The 21,539-nt window shown below is 32.7% G+C and overlaps 2 protein-coding genes across 2 annotated transcripts; one reads left to right on the top strand and one right to left on the bottom strand.

Annotated features, from left to right (window-relative positions):
- Positions 1 to 9,165: 9,165 nt before the first annotated feature.
- On the bottom strand, positions 9,166 to 13,828 carry EloC (transcription elongation factor elongin C). The gene is made up of 3 exons (XM_088263870.1): positions 13,764 to 13,828; positions 12,586 to 12,810; positions 9,166 to 10,594 (listed from the first exon to the last, which is right to left on the bottom strand). Exons 2-3 carry the CDS (start codon positions 12,795 to 12,797, stop codon positions 10,453 to 10,455), a joined length of 354 nt encoding a protein of 117 aa, XP_088119996.1. The 5' UTR covers positions 12,798 to 12,810; positions 13,764 to 13,828; the 3' UTR covers positions 9,166 to 10,452.
- Positions 13,829 to 15,707: 1,879 nt separating this feature from the next.
- On the top strand, positions 15,708 to 21,316 carry Orc6 (Origin recognition complex subunit 6). The gene is made up of 6 exons (XM_088263853.1): positions 15,708 to 16,019; positions 16,095 to 16,221; positions 16,462 to 16,647; positions 19,106 to 19,161; positions 19,530 to 19,726; positions 20,963 to 21,316. Exons 1-6 carry the CDS (start codon positions 15,955 to 15,957, stop codon positions 21,175 to 21,177), a joined length of 846 nt encoding a protein of 281 aa, XP_088119979.1. The 5' UTR covers positions 15,708 to 15,954; the 3' UTR covers positions 21,178 to 21,316.
- The last annotated feature ends 223 nt before the right edge of the window (positions 21,317 to 21,539 follow it).

Raw genomic sequence — 21,539 nt, forward strand, 5'->3', positions numbered from 1 at the left:
CTGCGATATATTGTGTCTCCTAAAGGCTTAATTTAAACAGTCATGTGCCTCAATGGGAATTGTGATTATTTTTATATACACGTATTATATGTATTTCAGATTTTGTGCTCTAGCTTTATTATGGTATAGTTTTATAGCCTTTTATGTATATGTTTGTATTAAAAAGAATATCACATTTTCGGTTCCAATCCACTTCAAGAAAAATGATATTTTATCATTTGATGTCCAAATGTTGATATGTATTTCCTAAGCAATAAATTATTAATAAAAAAAGCTGTGTATTATTAAGCATAGCTTTTTTTATTAATAATTTATTGCACAGCTTTTTTTACGCTGTTATATAAAAAACGGCACTGCTAGCTTAAAACTAAATAAAAACTGACTTTGAATACTTGTACTTTAGCAAAGAACAGCTCACTTTAAATGCAGGACAGTCCCCAAAAATATCTCACTTTCATGTGAGATATTGCTAAATGTTTTGTTAGCTACTGTAGTGCATTGAAAGTACTCAGGCAGCTAAGAATAGCTCGCTTCGAATCCCACAGTAGCTGTCAGATAAAACAGCCCGCTTCAAATTTATTGTACTATGGAAGCTATCAACAAAATTGTACTATAGTAGCTGTCAACAACATTTCAATTTAAAAAATTACTTTTTACCTCATTGATAGAGACCATCTTGAAAAAAGTACCACAGTAGCTTCAAAATTTTAAAAAAAATTATTGATTGTATTGATTTTAATTTGCAATATTGGACACCAAATGAGTATATGCTTAATTCAGAAGACTCTCGATTTACTGAGATCGCCTTAATCAAGATACGCTTTAACTGGAATATTAAAAATTATTTGCCACTTTTCAAGGCAAAAATGCACAAATCAATTTTTCATACTTTAAAAGAGATATTCTACACTTTGTTAGTGTTCGCCTCAACAAAAAGACGACACAACATAGTTGACAGCTGTTTTCTTTTGCTAAAACGACTGTCAGAAGTATCTTATATTGGATTTATATGCACTAATTGTATAATAGAAGCTGTCTACTGCACTTGAGATAAAAGAAAACATAGATTTCAACACTTGAGTCTCTGGCCACTTTGTGGTAAGCTCATACTGAAGTTTTTTTCTGCATATTTAATGACCGGGAAATTTGCGTAACCGGGATTATTCGATCACGTTAGATCGAGAGTCTACTCCTATCATTATAAATTGAATGTGAAGCAAACTCGAGAGGTTTATATTATAAATTGTGTAGTGTTGGTGTGATAGTGTTGTATGGACTTTTCGTATTGTAAATGTGTGTCGTGCAGACAGTCAATTACTGTTTCACTTGTGTATTCACCTTGCGGGCATACGTAGGTACTATTGTATAATGTAAAGCGTGACCAAAAATATAGAAAACTCCTGTCGAGGGCGCTACCCTCCCATTTTATAATATGGCAACAAATTTTTAAAGATTTTTATTAAAATCTTAACAGACATGAAAATTACAGACTATTTTGACAGACTAAATGGCTGTTCAGAAATTTATAGGGCTTACGACATGTCTTTATAACTTAAACGGTAACAATTTACCATTCTGCCTGTAATTAAACGAGACAATTAACACAAATTTCAAATCAGACGGCAGCAGGCAGGTGCCTTGACTGCGCTGCACGTAGCGCTCCAACCGCCGAGGTCGGTGGTTGGAGCGCTACGTGCAGGGCAGTCAAGAGATAACTGGAGAAGAGTCAATTGCTTCAGCAAGGGTCACAACCCTCAGTAATGAGGAGTAAGACGGAGAAACAGAAGCACATTACATACTTAAATTTTGAGAATTGTACATGGTTGTTTAATCATAAGTAGAACCGTGAAAAATGATGACTTAAACTAGCTGATGGTGGGTCGTAAGCCCTGTCCAGACTTTTTCAATCTTGTATTTATATGATTTGAACACACACATTTTTGGTCAGAAGTTTAGTTCAGAAATCTATAATGTCAACAGCTATGTCGGTGATGTCATTTATTGCAATAGAGGTCCAATGACAATTGAAAACGATGAGCTGGATTAGGGATGGACCCAAATTGGATAAGAAATAACTGGCTGAGTTTGAGGGAGCCTGTTATCCAAAACTGGGTTCAAAATGGCTCCTGAATCAAAAGAGTCCAATTCCGCTTACTTTATTTCAACATCATTGCCAATAATAAAAATATGACCTGCAGCGCACAAAATTTTGACGGAAACAAAAATTTTCCATTTAAATATGAGGCAAAACACCTGTCATGAAAAACAAATTACAACATTTTGAGTGTGTCCAAATACTTGTTCACAAAATCTGGATTATCTCCAGTTACAGGAGTTATTTTCATATTATTTTTTGACATCTCATCAAAGATGAAGAAGAATATGGAAGTCTGGGCATTTACGGGGCTGACGGCCGTCATAGGCTGGTTTAAGTGATCACTTTACACACGTGTAACATTCACCAATTCTACCCATTATTGATAACCACACTACTCAAATTCTTGGAAGTTCTATATATATGAACCAATTTAATAATAATAATAAAACCCTTATCCGCACCCCAATGGTGCATAGGGCACTGCTTCATATGAACACAGTGTTATCTTGATCGTTTACATTGAAGGAAAGGTGATCAGCCCTCCACTTCAGGTACCAGTCCAGGGTAATATTGAATAAATATTACAGTGAAAAAATCGCTTATATTTATTTGACCCCCCTGGGAATCGAACCCGGGACCTCCAGAACGGTAGCCGAGCGTGCTGACCATTACACTACAGAGGCGGACAAAAATGAACAAAAATGAACCAATTTAGGAACCTTAAAAATAAAAATAAAATAAAAATTATATAAAAACAAATTAATTTAATAGTATCGTAAATCGTTTTTTGATTTGTATTCATGTATTAAAAATGGTGAAGTTTTTTTTTATATTTTTGGTCATGCGATAACTGCTATTCCATATATGTTGTACAGTCAATTAGTCTAGTTTCAATATTCAAACATCATTCATTTCATTTCCTTTTGTACTAATAATATACAAGACATAATATTGTTTAGTGCAATGTCAAGCGTTTGTTTACATTTTTTTTATTTTTCTATTCCTGTACAGACAGCATTTTTCTGGTGCATGATGCCATGTCAAAACCACTAATAACGGTCGCTACAACACGATATTGAAACGTCAGCGAGGAGTGCTTACGACACACGGCGCAACGACCCAGAAAAATGTATTTAAAATGAGATTTGTAGTGTAGTACGCATAATATTTTTACAAATCTCCTATGGAAAAGCAATAAAATAAATTGTACATGTTATGAATATATTTCCAAAATAATAAATAGGTCTGTAATATGTTCCATATCGATTAACCAGTATTGTGATATCAATCTTCCACGTTGTTCGTATATATTGAAGTAAAATAACTTATTTATAATAAATAAAAACCTTATCCGCACCCAATGGTGCGTAGGGCACTGCGTCATATAAACGCAGTGTTATTTTGATCGTTTACACACGAAGGAAAGGTGATCAGCCCTCCGCTTCAGGTACCAGTCCAGGGTAATATTAAATAAATATTCCAGTGAAAAAATCACTTATATTTATTTTACCCCCCTTGGGAATCGAACCCGGGACCTCCAGAACGGTAGCCGAGCGTGCTGACCATTACATTACGGAGGCGGACAAAATAACTTACTTTTTATTATTATTTATATACCAACCACACATACTGACCCCTCCTGCGTATATGACTGTATAATTGGATCTCGGTGTGCGTAAGTGGGGTTGATGCCGTAGAATTTAATAAAAAATAGAAAAACAGCAGTGGCAGCGTCCTTCTACTAATTTCAAAACAAAACTATAAAAGTTATGATGGATTTGTGTAAAAAATATAACTCACCAAAATCAGATAAGCTGTTTGACTTTTGAAAGATAGATTTCTTATAAATTCTTTATTTTTAGTTGCAATATTCATATTTTATTTTATTAGATTTATGTTTTGTACTGATATTTTTTTGTGGAAACTATTTTAAAGCAACAACTAGCTTTTATCACTATTTTATTATTATTTATTTTTACTTATTTTATCACCAGTCAGTAACAATGAAACCTGGTCACTGGTCAAAAAAATTTAAGTGGAAAGGTACATATGTAGTTGTTTTTTTTTATATCACACATTTTTTTAAAAATTGATGACTTTAATAAACACTGCTGTTTTTCTTTTTTATACGGCGATATTATAGAACAAATATTGGTAGATTTTTCATATTTGTAATTACACAGTGTTGATCATATATTTTTATTGTATTAAACCATGCTAGGTCAAAAATCACTATTAACACGTCGACTGCCAACTATGAGATAAGTCTTAGATTGCGTTCTTTGCTAGAATGCCGACTATGAGTTATCTCAACTGTATTTACTTGCCATATTCATGCAGTTATGATAAAATTCATTGTATATCAGTGCTAATATGGAGAGATGGCTTCTGGGACTCTTCCCAAACAGAACAGAGAACAAAAAATCAATGCTGGCTTACATGAATAGGAAATGTATTAATAAATTAACACAAAATATTTTATTTATTGTTTCGGGATTAACTTTGTGGTAAGACATGTTACAATGATTAAAGAAAACACTTAGTTTTTTCCCACTTGAGTTTTATTATAGACTACATGTTTCAGAAGTTAAACTTCCATCATTCAGGTCTGTATAATAACTAAAATATACAATATAAAATTGTTCTATAAAAAAGGAGAGGAAAAATTGTTCTATAAAATTATACAGACCTGAATGATGGAAGTTTAACTCCTGAAACATGTAGTCTATAATAAAACTCAAGTGGTAAAAAACAAGTGTTTTCTTTAATCATTGTAACACAAAATATAGTTATAAAAAAATTATCCAAAATCAAGAAGCAAAAGAATATTTTTAGGGCGCTTGTCCACTACCTGGAATTTTACCGTCCGGCACGTGAGTTAGCGTTTTAACATGATGATTGGCTTGGATTGGCTTCTGCTTGTCCATATTTCTTCGAATCGGTACGTGAACACGTTGCGCGTAAATTCGATCATGCTAAATTTTTCAAAATTAGACTGCCGGACGGTGAAATCCCGTGTCGTGGACAAACGCCCTTAAGGTTGGTTTTTTAGACCGGAATTCTGAAAATTGCCATGACAGTCAACGTGTTAATAATTAATAAAGGCTCGATTCATAAAATCACTCCCAGCTTTATTAAGAATGTTCTGAAAGAAAGAAATCAATATATTTGCTGCTTATCATCTCACAGATATCATACTTATTTTAAATTTTATGTGAAAGTATCTCAATTCCGATGCATTTAAGATTGAATTTGTTTTATTATTATCAATAACGATATTTTAATATATGTAGTAATCCGTCTCAAATGAAATGTTTGTGTTTGAATCAATTTACTTTTATTCCTAAGGATTTGTGAATAGAGCGTAAGCTGTAAATACTTATTTATACAATATATTATGTTCCAAGACTTTTATATAGATAATATAGTGACCGATTTATTCCAACACTTGTTTTATTCTTATCCACAATCCATCAAAAGATGATAATAATAATAATTTGGATAATTTGTATAGCGCCATTTTTGTAAAATACTACCTCAAGGGCGCTTATAAAGACATGGATAATAATAATAATAATAGGATGATGATAATGATATACAAAAAATAAATGGATTAAAACGCCGTCAATCGGTCTCGGGCTGTCGAGTCTAGAGCGGGGAAAAGATGAGCCGACAAATTAAAACGCCTTCCTCTTGATCCCATGGGCTGGAGATTGGCCAAGGTTTTGGGTAGGACGCCTTCCTGAGCGATGGTCGTCACGCTGGAGGACAGCTTGTTGAGCTTGTCATTGTGGATGACCAACTTCCAACTTCCAGACTAGCACAGTTCAAACGGGACTTCACTTTTATCCTCTTTTGCCGCCCTTCTGTTATCCGACATGATTGCCTGAAGAATCATTTTTCAAATGACTTCATTATTAAAAATGTTAATGAAATTTCATTAATGTTTTTGATAATGAGTCGCTTAGGCTCACAGAAATAGTATGAAATTGAAATATTTGTGTAAATAATAAAAACACAAATATTGTTCTTTTATTATAACAATTGCATTTTAATCTACATTTGACCTGATGGTGAAATGATTATTCCGAAACCACGAAATACTGTTTTTAAAGTGGTATTACACAAAGTGAATGAATGTGGTATTACACAAACGATGAATGATAAGAAGAGTGTTTTTAGCAGTGAATGTTTAGACATTAAAAGGCTTACTTTAAATGATAAAATATCATCACATGAAGTGAAATAAAATAAGTTGTGAAATAAAAAATATTTTTTTATTATAGGTTTATAATGTGATGATTACAGAAAATTGCAAAACCAATATCAGTCCTTACAAGTGTAGAATTAGGCTTCAGCCATTTATACTATATTGCAAATTATTTGTTAATAGCTATACATAACACATTCTACGTCTACAAGTTGGGATATACATACATATATTGCAAGTTTAGCTTTACAAAATTAAACAACAAAAAACTGTTTTATTTATCGTTTCGGAATTTGCTTTGTGGTAAGACACGTTGAAATTATTAAAGAAAACACTTTATGTAAACTCATTTAGACCTGAAGATGGAAGTTTAGCTTCCGAAACTAGTTGTATTAAGGTGGAGACTGATCGGAGCATTTTGTCGTAACATCGCTGGCAGCGAGCATCCGAAACTATGGATGGAGCGCTGGGCTCGGTGTACGACTGAATGCTCGCATCGTAACGTGTTGCGTTACATGGAATTGCTCCGGTCTGTCTCCACCTTTAAATAAACTCAAGTGGTATATACAAGCGTGTTCTTTAATAATTTCAACAAAAAAACTCAAAGCAGCATAGAATATCACCATAATTCAACTATGTACAAACTTTCATGCCTTTTTTAAATGCAATTTATATGCATAAAATGCGTGTAATCCTCATATTAAAAAATCTTTAAAAGGCCAATAATTTTCCATCCTGGTGCAATACCATGTGTGTTTTGCACACGGTCATCGTTGCAATGCGATTGAAAAATTTATAAAAATTCCAATTGACAGGTATAAGAAACAGTTCATGGAATGCTGAAATTGAATTTATAAATGTAAGTCTAGATGGTACAAACTAAAACAGAATATTCATAATAGAAATTGAATTAATATTTTTTAAATAAGTAGGCAAGTACTTTTAGGTGAATCTCAAAAAATAAATAACTGGTTAATAATAATTTATGTTTGACAAGTTTGGAGCTTTATGAGATTTTGGCAAGTTTGGAGAAAATCCGACATCCGATAAATGTCAAATTTTGAACTAAACCAAATCTATAAGTTAAAAAAACTCCTCTTGTTTGCTTAATTTCCAAGAAAGTGTCGTTGTCGTTGTTGAGCAGGCTTTTTGCTATTTAAAATGTACAGAAAAAGACAACAGTACCAGTTAGAAACAGTACAGCTTCGTAAATTTTGGCGAGCCATACGAAAAATAAAGTAAGTACGGAAACAGCGATGAATCCACAAGTTAAAAATATGCAACATTCGTTGTTTGTACAATGTACGAAGGAGTCAAGTGTGGCGCATAGCCTAAGCACAATCGAACGTTACATTTACATCTGGAGTTAACACGGACTGAAGTTCAAAAGTCAACTCTATAAATTCATTATTTTGCAGCTAACGCCACTAGTACAATTGTATTCCTGTAAGTTGTTGCTACACATCTATAAACTGTGCAACACTTCGTCTTCAGGTTACATTTTGTTACTTTAGTATTTCTCATCACTATAACTTAAAAAATATACGAAGCAGACGGCTTCTTTCTCTTATAAGCTATTGGCTCCGAAACTGATAGACTTTACATCTTATTAGATATATGGTGATTTTATATGTAATATTTTAAGTTATAAAATGAAAAAACGCAAAGTAAGTGCTTCAAGTACTAAAGTAATAAAAAAGTATGTAAAAGTGGGTAACCTTAATCAAATAAAATGAAAAAACACATTTAAAAAACTAAAATTGTGTAATTATTTAGTCGATCAGAATAATAAGAGCGAATCAGGGTAGTCTAATGTTTGAACATTTTTATTGAAATCTTTTTACCACAGCAACACGTTAAAATAACAATTTACCTAAGTCCGAGTAAACAATTGAATATATAATAAGTTAATTAAATAATACAAGTATTTATATTTTGGGCCAATCGTCAAATAAAGACCAAAATAAAAATTTACATAAAGCAAACATCAAATAATGTTGTTTTTTTCTGGTATATTCATTTTCAATTTAGATTAACATGTCGCTCAATCCTTTCAGTCATATATGTATAAAAAAAACTTGATTTTTCAAGAGATCGTTTTTAATATTATTGAACTTTTTACTGTGTAACAGATCCTTTTAGGTAAAACCCGATTGTTTTTTCTCCATTTGAAAAAATATTAAGTGTATTTAAAAAAAATAAATAAACAGTACCTTTTCTTCGAAATGCAAAAACAACACTTTCTACCCTGTAACGGGTAAATATTAAGTTAAAAATATGCCACTTTTGCTGGGATATAGTACATTTTCTGGGCATTCCAAAAACATGCACAACTGAAAATTGTCAATTTTTTATATGACGTTGAAAGGAGTGAGCGATGTATATATTTACTATTGTAATGACCAGGGCTTTTTTTTCATGTAACACGGTGGAACAGTGTTCCGGCACCTTTTTTATAGATAATTTTTATTTTTTTATTTTCAAAATCTTTTAGACGAAACAATGTTACGTTATTACAATCTGTATTTATATAATTCATTAAAATTATAAAATATGGTATTGTAATAAATATTTATATATATGAATATATTTTTTTTAGTAAAAAGCTTGACATGAAGTGAGTTCCGGGATCTTTTTCATTTGAAAAATGCCATGGTAATGACCATAATGATTTCTTTTGCTTAGATTTTAACAATCATTAAAAGTGAAAATACACCATTTTTAATTCAATTTTAAATAATAACAAATGTTGAAATGGCAACACAGTGCAAAGACCAGCTGCACATACTTTTTAGACTGGAATCACATTACAGATAAAAATAAAATAGAAAAATGACAAAAGGAAAAATTAAAAACATTTCATTTACATGGATATTTATTTCTATATATGTATTCTTTCCAAATAATCTATGAATTTCACATAAATAGTAAGGTTTCTGTGTAGAATTTTCATCTTCTTTGTGACGGAATATATTTAAAATATTTTAGCACTTTTCACGCAATTTAATTTATACAGCAGTGTTTTTCATATTATTTATGTAGAGAGTGACTTTTGCCAAAATTGTGATGTTTGTTTTCTATATGGTTTGATGATAAAAAATGAAGATGTTTATAATGAAATATTATATAAAATTTTAAGCATATTGCAAGAACGCTGACGATGGCTTACTGCCAACCAGAGGAAGGATGAATATAAAAAACATTACCACATTGACGTAAAATTAAATATCTACAATATGGATATACATCAACACACAGAGGTATGGAATACAACGGCTACTTTATCTAGTGATAATATAAAAATGATTAATATCTGTATATTTTTGATTGAAATACATCAAATTAGGTCATTTTTGGCACGGCCCTCTGAAATTTCCACCTATGGATCACTGACACCCCATGTGTAAACATTCACCAAGCTTCTCGGACAGTTCCAATGGATATTATAAAAGAAAATGGTATCTCTTCAGTTGGGGCGTGATAATACGACATCGATCAAAACACGTTTCATACAATTCCACCTCCGTTTACGCTAACTTTATAATAAATAGAATTAACTTTCCATAAAACTGACTTCGCTAACCTGACAATTAATGAAACTTGTTATTAAGTTAGTAAAACATTTATATTTATCCTGACTTCTCTCATCTTTAGTCAACGTGCGGCAAATTCTCCGGATGCCGCAGGAAAATGCGATGTCACAATTTATCGTTCAGCTGAATAAGTAAAACACCATCTAATAAATAAGTTTACGGGCTGCTAGAACGACCCGTGGCCGGAAACTAATCATTTACAGGAGTATAAAAAATAAACAATTGCAAATCTACAAAGTATAATATAACTTTAAAAATAGTTAATTGGTCTAACTTCAGACTCGCACGGTCAACGAGGTGACAATATGATTATTATTAATTAAAAGTCGGAAAACATTTGTAATTAGGATCTATGATTTATTATATTAGCGCTGGGACCTGTCGCACGGTGCCGTCGTACATCGGCGGCCGTACGTCGGTCTGCATCGGCAGCATAATATATATTCCCCTCCAGGTTGAGGGAATTGACGAAATAAAAGAAAGATGGCGATTCTTCACAACAAATAGTTATTTTTTTTGTTTGTTTCTGTTCTTTTTATTTGACCGGGCGGCTAACAGTCGAGGAAGTTGGCTGCCATGAGCAGTTCGAGGGCTATCTCGGGAGCGATGGGGAATTCTGGTATTTCTGTGGAGCTGTTGGTGTAGCGGACCTTGTAAGTGAAGTACATGCAGACCTTTTGCAAAACGTGAGACCTGAAGATTAATAAAACCATATATTAAAAATAATAAAATATACAATGAAATACAGGAATAAAGTTTAATGAATATCGAAACTAATTTATTAAAATTGCAAGACATTGCAGCATTAACCCATTGTACCACAAATAAAAATGCCATGTTCTCTCCGATTCCGCGGCTTCACATGTTAGCCAATGCTTTTGAAAGTATAGATTTATTTAATATATTGTTATCCACCTTGAAGTCTATACTTTTTCAGAATTTCTTCTCCATGTTATAATGGATAAATTTAAACGTTGTGTTTCACTCTCTCTCGCTGCTCGCTGTCTAGTGTGTGAAGGAGACGTGTATTTACCAGTGCTTACTATTTGTTATTTTACTATTATTTTATGTTTAAGACTTTTTGTTTCTCTATTAGTGTTTTCAATAGTGTATTTTTATATTAGATTTTGTATATATGTTTTATGTTAAAGGCTTTAGCCGTTCAATAAATAAATCATTAAATAATTTGTTCATACAACATACTACTTAAATTTGACACATTTTTTTTTATTATTACAATAATATTAAGACTGAATTACACACAAAATAAAAATGGTAAAACATAATTTAACACAATATAAAAGCATAATTTGTTTGTTTGTTCGTAAGTTAGATCATTATGGCTTATCTCCAGGTAGTTGTGGAAGAGTGTGATCAGTTCAGAGTTGTGCAAGTTGTTGTCGTTCAGTTTTAACGTAAAAAAATCACTTAAAGACAAGCCGGCGAATCGCCGGCTTTGTGTTGCAATGGGTTAACAGCTTATCAATCTATCGAACACTGGTGACAACGAGATATTGAAAATTTCAATAGTTAAATCTATAAGTTTTGTATGCAATTTCAAGGAATTTTCTGAAATGATTAAGAATCTTAATATTTGTCAAACATAGAACGGGATTGTCCGCCTCCGTAGTGTAATGGTCAGCACGCTCGGCTACCGTTCTGGAGGTCCCGGGTTCGATTCCCAGGGGGGGTCAAATAAATATTAGTGATTTTTTCACTGTAATATTTATTCAATATTACCCTGGAATGGTACCTGAACCGGAGGGCTGATCACCTTTCCTTCATGTGTAAACGATCAAGATAACACTGCGTTTATATGACGCAGTGCCCTATGCACCATTGAGGTGCGGATAAGGGTTTGATTATTAGAACGGGATTTACCATAGCTAATCAAACAATGTAATAAAAATTAAGAAAAACACTTTTTTTTAAGTTTTGTAATGACATTTCTTGGCGGAACTGCATTTTATAAAATAAAATAACAGCTATGTAAATTTTTCCAAATGAATTTTATTTGACCAGCAACCGGGTTTCGTCGTAACCGACATCATCAGACTGGTCTGATGATATCTTAAACACTGTCTAAAAAAAATATAGCCGCAATATATAGTGCCAAGCTATTTTAACTTATTGTTATCCACATTTCTAAAGCATAGATAAGTAGTGCTTACGGTATTTCCCTAAAGTTGACCGGCTTTAGACAGAGTACGGTGGAAGGCAGAATGTATATATGGGTAGGTTCTTTTAAACCATGGGTGGCCAACATTTTCAGTAGTCGGGCCAGATTTTAGAAAAGATTCGTAACACTGTTTTATGTTATACTTTTTCAAGATGGAAACAGAATCATTGCATATCAGGCATGTTGGCTTTGTTTTAAATTCCACGAAAAAATAAATTATAGTCCATCCGTCTTAAAAACTCTCCTCTTTAGTCCAACGTCTATACTATTTGACGCCATTATGGGTCTTGAAATTGTCAGGATAGTGAAATACTCCCATATATGGGATATGATACGAACTACGCACGATGGAATGTTCTTTTGGTGGTTTTGTGTACACTAAAGGAGAAAATGTATGATTTGCTCCGCGGGCCGCAAGTAGACTCCCGGCGGGCAGCGGGTTAGCCACCCTTGTTTTAAACCATCGACTGACTAATGAATAAACTGAAATGTGATCAGTACTTACGGTATTTCCCTGAAGTTGACCTCGTTGGCCTCGTTCTCGGCGAACTGGCCCGGGCCGCTGAGCATGGCCTTGATGGTGCCCGAGGTGAGCGCGTGCTCGCGCTTCACGATGAACTCGTGCCCGTCCGAGCTGATGAGCTTCACGTACATGGCGTCAGGGCCCTCGCAGCCCCCGTACACGCGCGCCCCCTCCTCCGCTGCCTCGGCTGACATCTCGCGCGCTGACCTGCCCGCAAACAGTGGATCATTCTCGACATACGTCATCATTGGCTGATAAATTCATATGAAAAATCACAAGACTGCCTTATTGAAATCTGTAGGGAACTAAGGGAGATATTAAGGTTTAAACTTTAGATATTTTAATAAAACGGACACTGTGAGCATAGTTTAGTAATAAAAAAAAAGTAAAAACAAAACAAAAAAGTCACGTTAATAGAAAAATAAAATTGTCAAAAAAATACACCCTTTAATTAGAGGTTTCGTTTGAAAATTTGGTGAAGATTATTAGTAATTAAAATTTAATCAATGTATAGTATATATATTTTAATTTAAGAGACAGAATTAAGTGGTTTTCTGATGCATTGTAATACATTTTAATCATTATTAGGCTCAAATCATCCTTTACAGAACGAATTTCCCAAAAAAAACGTAAATCAAGTAATTACAATGTAATGTCTATGAACATTGTCAACCTCTATGACATTATAAAATCAAAACAAAGTGTTTTTAGAGAAAATAGGAATGATAAAGAAGGATTTGAGAGAATAAGGGAAAAATTGAGCTTGCGCAATAAACACTGAAACAAAGAATAATATAAAAGATAAGTTATTGAGACGAAACATGCTGGAGAAATTATATCATTTGTGCCACCACTTTGACATTCGCTATAGAAATACGATGACTCATTGTCGGACAAAGCATTACAAAATAAATATATTCCTCATTTAATCAATAAAGTATGCGATAACAACAGAAATGTATATTCCTCAGACATAGCAAGACGATAAAATTGCAAAATAAACCGGTCCATAGTAGTGAAAACCGATCAAATGTAAGGTTATCACAGGTTGGAAAAAATCATCCGAGAGCTTTAAAAGACCATTTAAACCGTAATATTGAATACGAGAGTGAAAATAATATAACCAATTAATGAAATATGAGAAAATATTCGGTATTTACCTGAAAATGAGACGTCAAACGAGCGACCTTTGGCGCTTGTTCACCCGCAGACAATTAGAAGAGGCAAGAAAATAGAAGGTTGACAAAGATTGTTCGAATTCTATGGAATACTAGAAAATATTTTTATCCATTTTATCTATGCTTTCAGAACAACGCGCAAAAATCTGATTTTGTTTATGTTCACAAGCAAACGTTCGCGATATTTAGATTTTTATTTATTTGAAAGTAGACGTTCGCGGTTGATTGCTTTCAGCAGCTAAAATAAAAACTATAAACTAGTTCTACAGTTTTGTACTGACATTTCTTGGTGAAACTGCATAAATTATGTAATTGTTATAATAAAATAACAACTATATATTTTTTTCCACGTTTATTTTATTTGACCGGAGACCGGGTTTTGTCGTAACCAATATCATCAGACTGGTGATGTCGGTTACGACGTAACTCGGTCACAGGTCAAATAAAAAAAAATGGAAAAAACTACAACATTTAGTGTGTCCAAAAACTTTTGCACAAATCTAGATTATCTCCAATTATAGGAGTTTTTTTTATTTATTTTTGAGATCTTAACATGGATGAAGAAGAATATGGAAGTTTGCCCAGAATTCCATATTTTTCTTCATGTATATTGAGATCTCACTAATAAATGTCTTTAGTGAAATTCTAGTAAACAGTATGTAGAAGTTCCAAGAATTTAAATAGTGTGGTTGTCAATCATGGGTCGAATTGGTAAATGTTACACATGTATAAAATGATCACTGAAACCAGCCTATGACGGTAGTTGGCCCCGTAAATGCCCTGACTTCCATATTGTTCTTCATTTTCGTGGAGACGTCAACAAAATAATATGGAAAAACCACATTATACAAAGTTGTTATTTCATTATTCCACTTGGCACAATCAGGTAAATCAAATATTTGAAAGCGGCCGGGTTAGGAATCGAAATAATTGTCGGGTATGTTTGAGGGATGCATGAATGTAGAAGAAGCGAATAATGTTTGCAAAGACAGGGTAGTATGGCGTTCTATTATCTCTGCCTACCCCTGCGTGATGATCAGTCAGTTAGTTATTTCATTATATAAATTACAGTGGCCGTTTCTTGATGAAACATCTTTTGAGTATGTAGGTACCTATATAATCTAGTTTAAAGTATCGACGATTGTCTTTGGTTAGAAAAATTTCTCATTTTATCTGAGCTTTAGAAAAGAGCGCGCAAATTGACGGTTTCGTTTCATCCAAAGATTATTTCATATATTTGTTATTATTGCAGTGCATCTAAACCTTTTGGATGTCAGGGAGCAATTTTAATAATGAGTAAAATTCGCGGTACACTAAAACTAAAGATTTAAAAAAAAACATACAAAAAATTACATGAATTAAAAAATACATAACCTACTCCAATGAAACTTTTTGAGGAAAAAAATATTTAAATGTGACACCTGAGCTGGTCAATAAATTATAAATATTTAGTTGAGCTTTAACAAATTTCAGCTATATTTGGTCTTATTAGATATAGCTTCTCTTTCTTCATCCAAATTGCTTAGCCTTTCACGTTTCTTCGTTTTAATATTGTTTTATGTCGAGAAAGCTCTCATAAACATGAGGTTGAAAACTGTAATTAAATTTTCAGTGCCCTTTTAGAAAGAGGTGAATAGAATAAAAGATACATTATCCTGTCGATCGCTCAGTAAGCCCCTTGGCGCATAGGAATTGATTCGCTATTTCATTTTCATTAATGAAACGAATCATAATATATGTGCTTTGCCGCTATATTATGATTCGTTTCATTATGTCTGGAGTGGACTCGTTAATTTGCAAAGCAAAATGTCGGTTGGAAAGTTCATTTGCGATTATTTTCTCGATATCATCCGACATAATATATTTTTGGCTTTCATAATTTCGCGGAGCACTAGCAACTAGCTCGCGGAGCACCGGTTAAGAACCACTGTGTTATTGTGTCAAATCTGGTCAAATCGCTTATTTTTTTATGATCCTGAATTTGTATTTTGATTCTACAATTCTTATGTTTAAATATGTATTGTTGATATAATGAGTTGGCTTGTATTTTTATGTATATTTGATTTCCCGTTAGTTTTTTTAACATTCGCACTCATTGTCTACTGTACATTGTCATTTTGAGTTATTAATTATTTAGGTTTACTTTGCATTCGTTTTTTCTCTACCGTCTACCATGGCTGAAACAATAAAACTGATGGCCTCAAAGCTCGGTTTGGCTGATGAACTAGCCGTAATTAGGTGAGTCAATCAGAAGTAAAAAATAATTTTTCACGAAATTCACGAGTTTTTGTTTAACTTTATGTTTATTTCCAGGAAAGCTTGCGAGTATGATCGTTTACTGAAGCTCAAAATGTCTGGAACGAACAACATGAGTGACTCGGCGAAGTGTATTATTTGTTTGGACTTAGCAGCGGATACTCAAGGACTCTCTTTTGATATTGTAAGATATAAATCAAGACATGTACAGTGTGACTTACGCTTTAATAATTATTTATTTATTTAGAAATATAACAGAACATTAACATAAATACATTTAAAGTAATGAATAACAAATAAAACAAGGCCACAAGGCGTACAAGAAGAAGAGATGATTTAAAAAATAAGTGCAACATGTTTTTTGAAGAGTTTTTATTCCACTCCGGTGATAACACCCTTTTTATAACGTCTGTCTTTATCTTAGGACTTGGCCTTCAAGTTAGCAGCGATAAAGAAGTCCCTGTACGCCAACATTAAGCATAACATAAAGAAGTTGCTAAATATTGAGGAAGTCGCGAGCACCAACAGTCTCTGTGTACAACTCGGTTGCACTAAGGCTTCCACTACTGCTAAAAATATATTAGAATGGTTCAAGAAGACGGATATTAAGGTAGTATTATAACAAAAACCTGGTTCATCTCCACCCAAAATTTAATAATTTTTTTTTTTCTTATCACAGGAAATATGGATAAGTGTAAGAGACTATATGAAACTTTATAGAAGGTATAAAATTTTCGTGAAAATGTCTAAATCATCCAACGATTCACAAATTAAATTTAAAAAACTTATATTTTACCACATTTTTAGTGTGTCCAAATACATGTTCACACATCTGGATTATCTCCAATTAGGAGTTATTTTTCATATTATTTTTTGACATCTCAACAAAGATGAAGAAGAATATGGAAGTCTGGGCTATTACGGAGCTTACAACACTAACATTACTTGGTTTAAGTGGTCACTTTACACACGTGTAACATTCACCAATTCTACCCATGATTGACAACCACACTACTCAATTTCTTGGAACTTATACAGTATCTACTCAATGAATTAGGGCCACCCATTATTTTTTTGAATACTCTGAAATCTTTTGGATTATTATATTTATTTTACATAAATTCTTTAAGTTTTCTATTGACATCTAATATCATGTATATTACCTTCAATAATATGTAAAATATACCTGGATTATTTAAGCCTTTACAAAATTTCAAACCCTTTTTCTGAGAAAGGTCCCTAATTAGCACAGGTAGACAGATAGCTGAAAGTTCAAAAAATAGTCCTATCTCATTTATTAGTGAAGTTTCTTGAGTTCTGGTTATTGTTTTGTTCAGAGAGGTTATATAGTTATCGTGTCTTGTGAAAAAAACTTAATTTTTAATTTTAGTTCATAAAGTATATTTTTTTTTTTGTAAACACAAGTGTTTTTTTTTAAAAGGACAAAATGGGAAAAAGTAGAGACATTTCTAAGAAAAAAAAGTGTAGTGTTATAGTGCTACTGAAATAAGGAATACTATCTAATAGAGAAATTTCAAAAAAAGAAAACGTTTCTCGTCAAACAGTGGACAGAATTTCAAAATCAATAAATAATCAGTCACCCGCCACCAGCAATCGGCGGAAGAACTGTCGTAGGATTAGAAAAACAACACCGAGGACTGATCGAAAAATCGTTCAAAGTGCCTTAGAAAACCGTAGTGCATCAGCAAAAACATTAAAAATAAAATTGGAAGAAGAGGATATAAATATATCGGTATCAACACTGAGGCGACGTCTTTACGAAGTAAATCTGAAATGCAGGCGCCCTGTAAAAGTACCAAAATTGACACCACGAATGAAAGCGGATCAATTAAAATGGGCCAGGCTACATCGAAATTACTCGGTAGATGATTGGAAAAAGGTATTTATTTAAATTGAATTTTCAACATATCATTTTAGTAAATAAACTTATATATTTGAATTAAACTTAAATTTTCATTATTTTTCAGGTCATCTTTAGTGATGAGTGCCGGTTAGAAGCCGTGACAGAGAGCCGTCAATTCGTCAGGAGAACACCAATGGAACGTTACAATGAGGCCTGTGTGGTAAAAGTTATCAAACACCCCCCTGCAACAATGATATGGTCATGTATTATTAACAATTTACCTGGGCCGTTGTTTTTCGTGGAAGGAACAACGAACCAAAATTCCTATAAGCAGGTCCTCGAACGAATTTTATTGCCCTTCTACCATACCCTCGACCCAACAGAAGGTCCATACACCTTCATGCAGGATGGGGCACCTTGCCACCGGGCTAAATCAATAATAAAATTTTTGTCTAGCAAAAATCTGCCTTTGCTCCCCTGGCCTGGAAATTCTCCGGACCTCAATCCTATAGAAAACGTATGGAGCATGTTAAAAAATAAGGTATACTCATTTCCAAATCCGACAGTAGACTGTCTAAAAAAAAATATTTAAAAATTTGGTCAGAAGACGAAGAAATAAAAAACATGATAAAACAGTGCATTTTAAGTATGCCAAAAGAATTGAGGCAGTTATTTCTGCCAAAGGTGGAAATACTAAATACTAACTATATTTATATGAAAATATATGCATAATTTAAGCGTAATAAAGTGTTCATGTGTAAATAAAATTCAGTGTTGTTTTATTCAAGGTTTTCTCTGAGTTATTCCTGTTTGAATTCAGAAATTGCGCGAAATTCTGCGTGGCCCTAATTCATTGAGTAGATACTGTATAAATATATACATATATATATATATATATATATATATATATATATATATATATATATATATATATATATATATATATATATATATATATATATATATATATATAAATATATATGTGTGTGTGTATATATTCGAAACATATTGCTTGAATTGATTATAATTTCAGTAGAGCCAAAACTCTTTAATTTGTATGTGAGGTCTGAATCCTGGATTATATTCACATACATGAGAAACGCCTATGAAAGCCGTAAGCCCCGTAAATGCCCAGACATCCATATTCTTTTTCATCTATGTTGAGATGTCAAAAAATGATATTTTACCAACTTAATTATTTCAGAATTCAGATTTGGACCACCCACAGTTTGCTTGCATGGCGGTTTATCAAGCATGCAGGTAATGTATTCCATTTTCCACTATTTTCTCTCATATTTGATGGATATACCCACTGGTGTTTAATTTAAAATAACTTTTTTTTAAATGTGGCAATTATTCCTTTAAAATAATAGTCACATACATAAAAAAGTTTCTAAATTCTACTCTCGGCCAAAAAATCTTCTGCGCCGGCCTTATTTCAAAGGCGGAAAAGAAGGAATCATCCAATATTTTTATATTAATATTATATACCAGTCTCTTTGTTATGGTCTTTACTATATGTACCAGCCGTTCGCAGGCGTAAAAAATACCTGTCTAAAATGTGCTAAGAAAATAAATGTGAGATATATTATGCTTAAAATTTAATAATCTTATTAAATCAATTGCAGAGTGGAGAAAATAAAAGTATCCAAGGGTAAATTGGTACCATTCAGTCACCTGAAGCCTTCTCAGTGGAACAGTTTGGAAGCGGAGTGGACCAAGATGATGAACGAATTTACTAAGGAAGCCGGAGAGATCAACAAAAATAAACGGCTCGGGAAGACAAACCACAGTATCGCACAAGTTATAAGCGACCATTTTGAAGGTATTTCAAAATTTTTAAAATTATTGTTAACCTGTCCGGGAGTATGGATGTAAATGAACGTCAGTGCGAATTTTCCTTAAAGGAGTATCGGCGTTAATAAACGTCGAAGTCCCTCTGTCAGTTGGTATGATGTAACTTGTATAGCAATGACATCTGTGAATATTTGTGTGTAATTTTATATAATTATAATAATAATATAACATAATATATAATACGTCCGCCTCTGTAGCGTAATGGTCAGCACACTCAGCTACCGTACTGGAGGTCCCGGGTTCGATTCCCAGGGGGGGTCAAATAAATATAAATATAATAAATATAAATATAAGTATTCACTCTTATATTTATTCAATATTACCTTGGACTGGTACCGGAAGCGGAGGGCTGATCACCTCTCCTTCATGTGTTAATGATCGAGATAACACTGCGTTTATATGATGCAGTGCCCTATACACCATTGGGGTGCGGATAAGGGTTTGAAAAAGAATATATAATATAATAATAATATAAGTGATTTTTTCACTGTACTATTTATTCAATATTACCCTGGACTGGTGCCTGAAGCGGAGGGCTGATCACCTTTCCTTCATGTGTAAACGATCAAGATAACACTGCGTTTGTATTACGCAGTGCCCTATGCACCATCGGGGTGCGGATAAGGGTTATCTCTCTCTAATTTTGTCATAATTGAAAAATATTTTGAATAGGTGTTTTTTTTATTAAATTATTATAACATAATTTCTACCTTCATAATACATCAATTTAACGAAGAAAAAAAAATCATGCAAAAAGAACCCACTCCCCAGATAAATTCGGACATCAATTTTTGTACTCCCGGAAAGGTTAATGAAATTATTTTGCTAAAACTAAAAATTGCATCTCAAACTCGTCAGAATTGTAAAATAAAATATTGGTATTTTAAATAATGCTACAAAAAACTGATTTATAATCTTTTGACGTTTTTCAATTGGTATTATTTATTTTATTTTATATTAAGATATTAAGTTTTTATTTTATTCCGCACACGTGTAGATTTCTAACACTGTATAAGAGTAGCTGAGAAGATGCATCCGGCCTTAAGAGCGCAGGTTTCTCACCACTGATATAGAGTATAGATTATCAACCCTCCTCCTTCTCTCCGCTGATAATTCTTTTTGTCAGGGGAGCCCTAGACCAAAAAAGGTAGTTTGGAGTTTAGATGAACCAAGTCTTAAATCATGATTTTGATATTTTTTTCAGAGAAATCAAAACAAGAGAAAAACCAAAGTGATGACAAACGTCCTGGCGCCGTAATCGAAGATTATGAAGTTTGGAAAAGGAGAATTCTAGACGAAGCACATAGAGAACTGAATGAAAATGAAGGGACCAACTGTGTCTATTTGAAAGACTTGAAGAATGGAAATCCACTGCCGACTGTTGACCGCGCTAAAGGGTTAAGACTTGTCTTGAACTGACTACCGATCTATGTTTTCTAGATTTTTAAGTTTATTTATTTCTATGTAGTGTTTTTATCTGACTGAACCTGTTATTTGGATTAAGTTTTTTGTACAAATTTTCATTAAATCAAATCATTTAATATATATATATATATTTTTTTGCTGTTTTATTTGATAAGATGCACAGATCTAGATCCACAGTAGGATGGATACAGTCCCCAAAGTATACCCAGTGGATGAGATCATTAAAATCCCCTTAACTTGCTTGCATTTATATATATATATATATATATATATATATATATATATATATATATATATATATATATATATATATATATATATATTTAAGTTGTTTTTGTAAGTTGGTAATGAATGAC

Source organism: Brachycentrus maculatus, unplaced genomic scaffold (genome assembly GCF_059751285.1).
Source record: "Brachycentrus maculatus isolate JH-2025_06_01 unplaced genomic scaffold, ASM5975128v1 h1tg000206l, whole genome shotgun sequence".
NCBI lineage: Eukaryota > Metazoa > Arthropoda > Insecta > Trichoptera > Brachycentridae > Brachycentrus > Brachycentrus maculatus.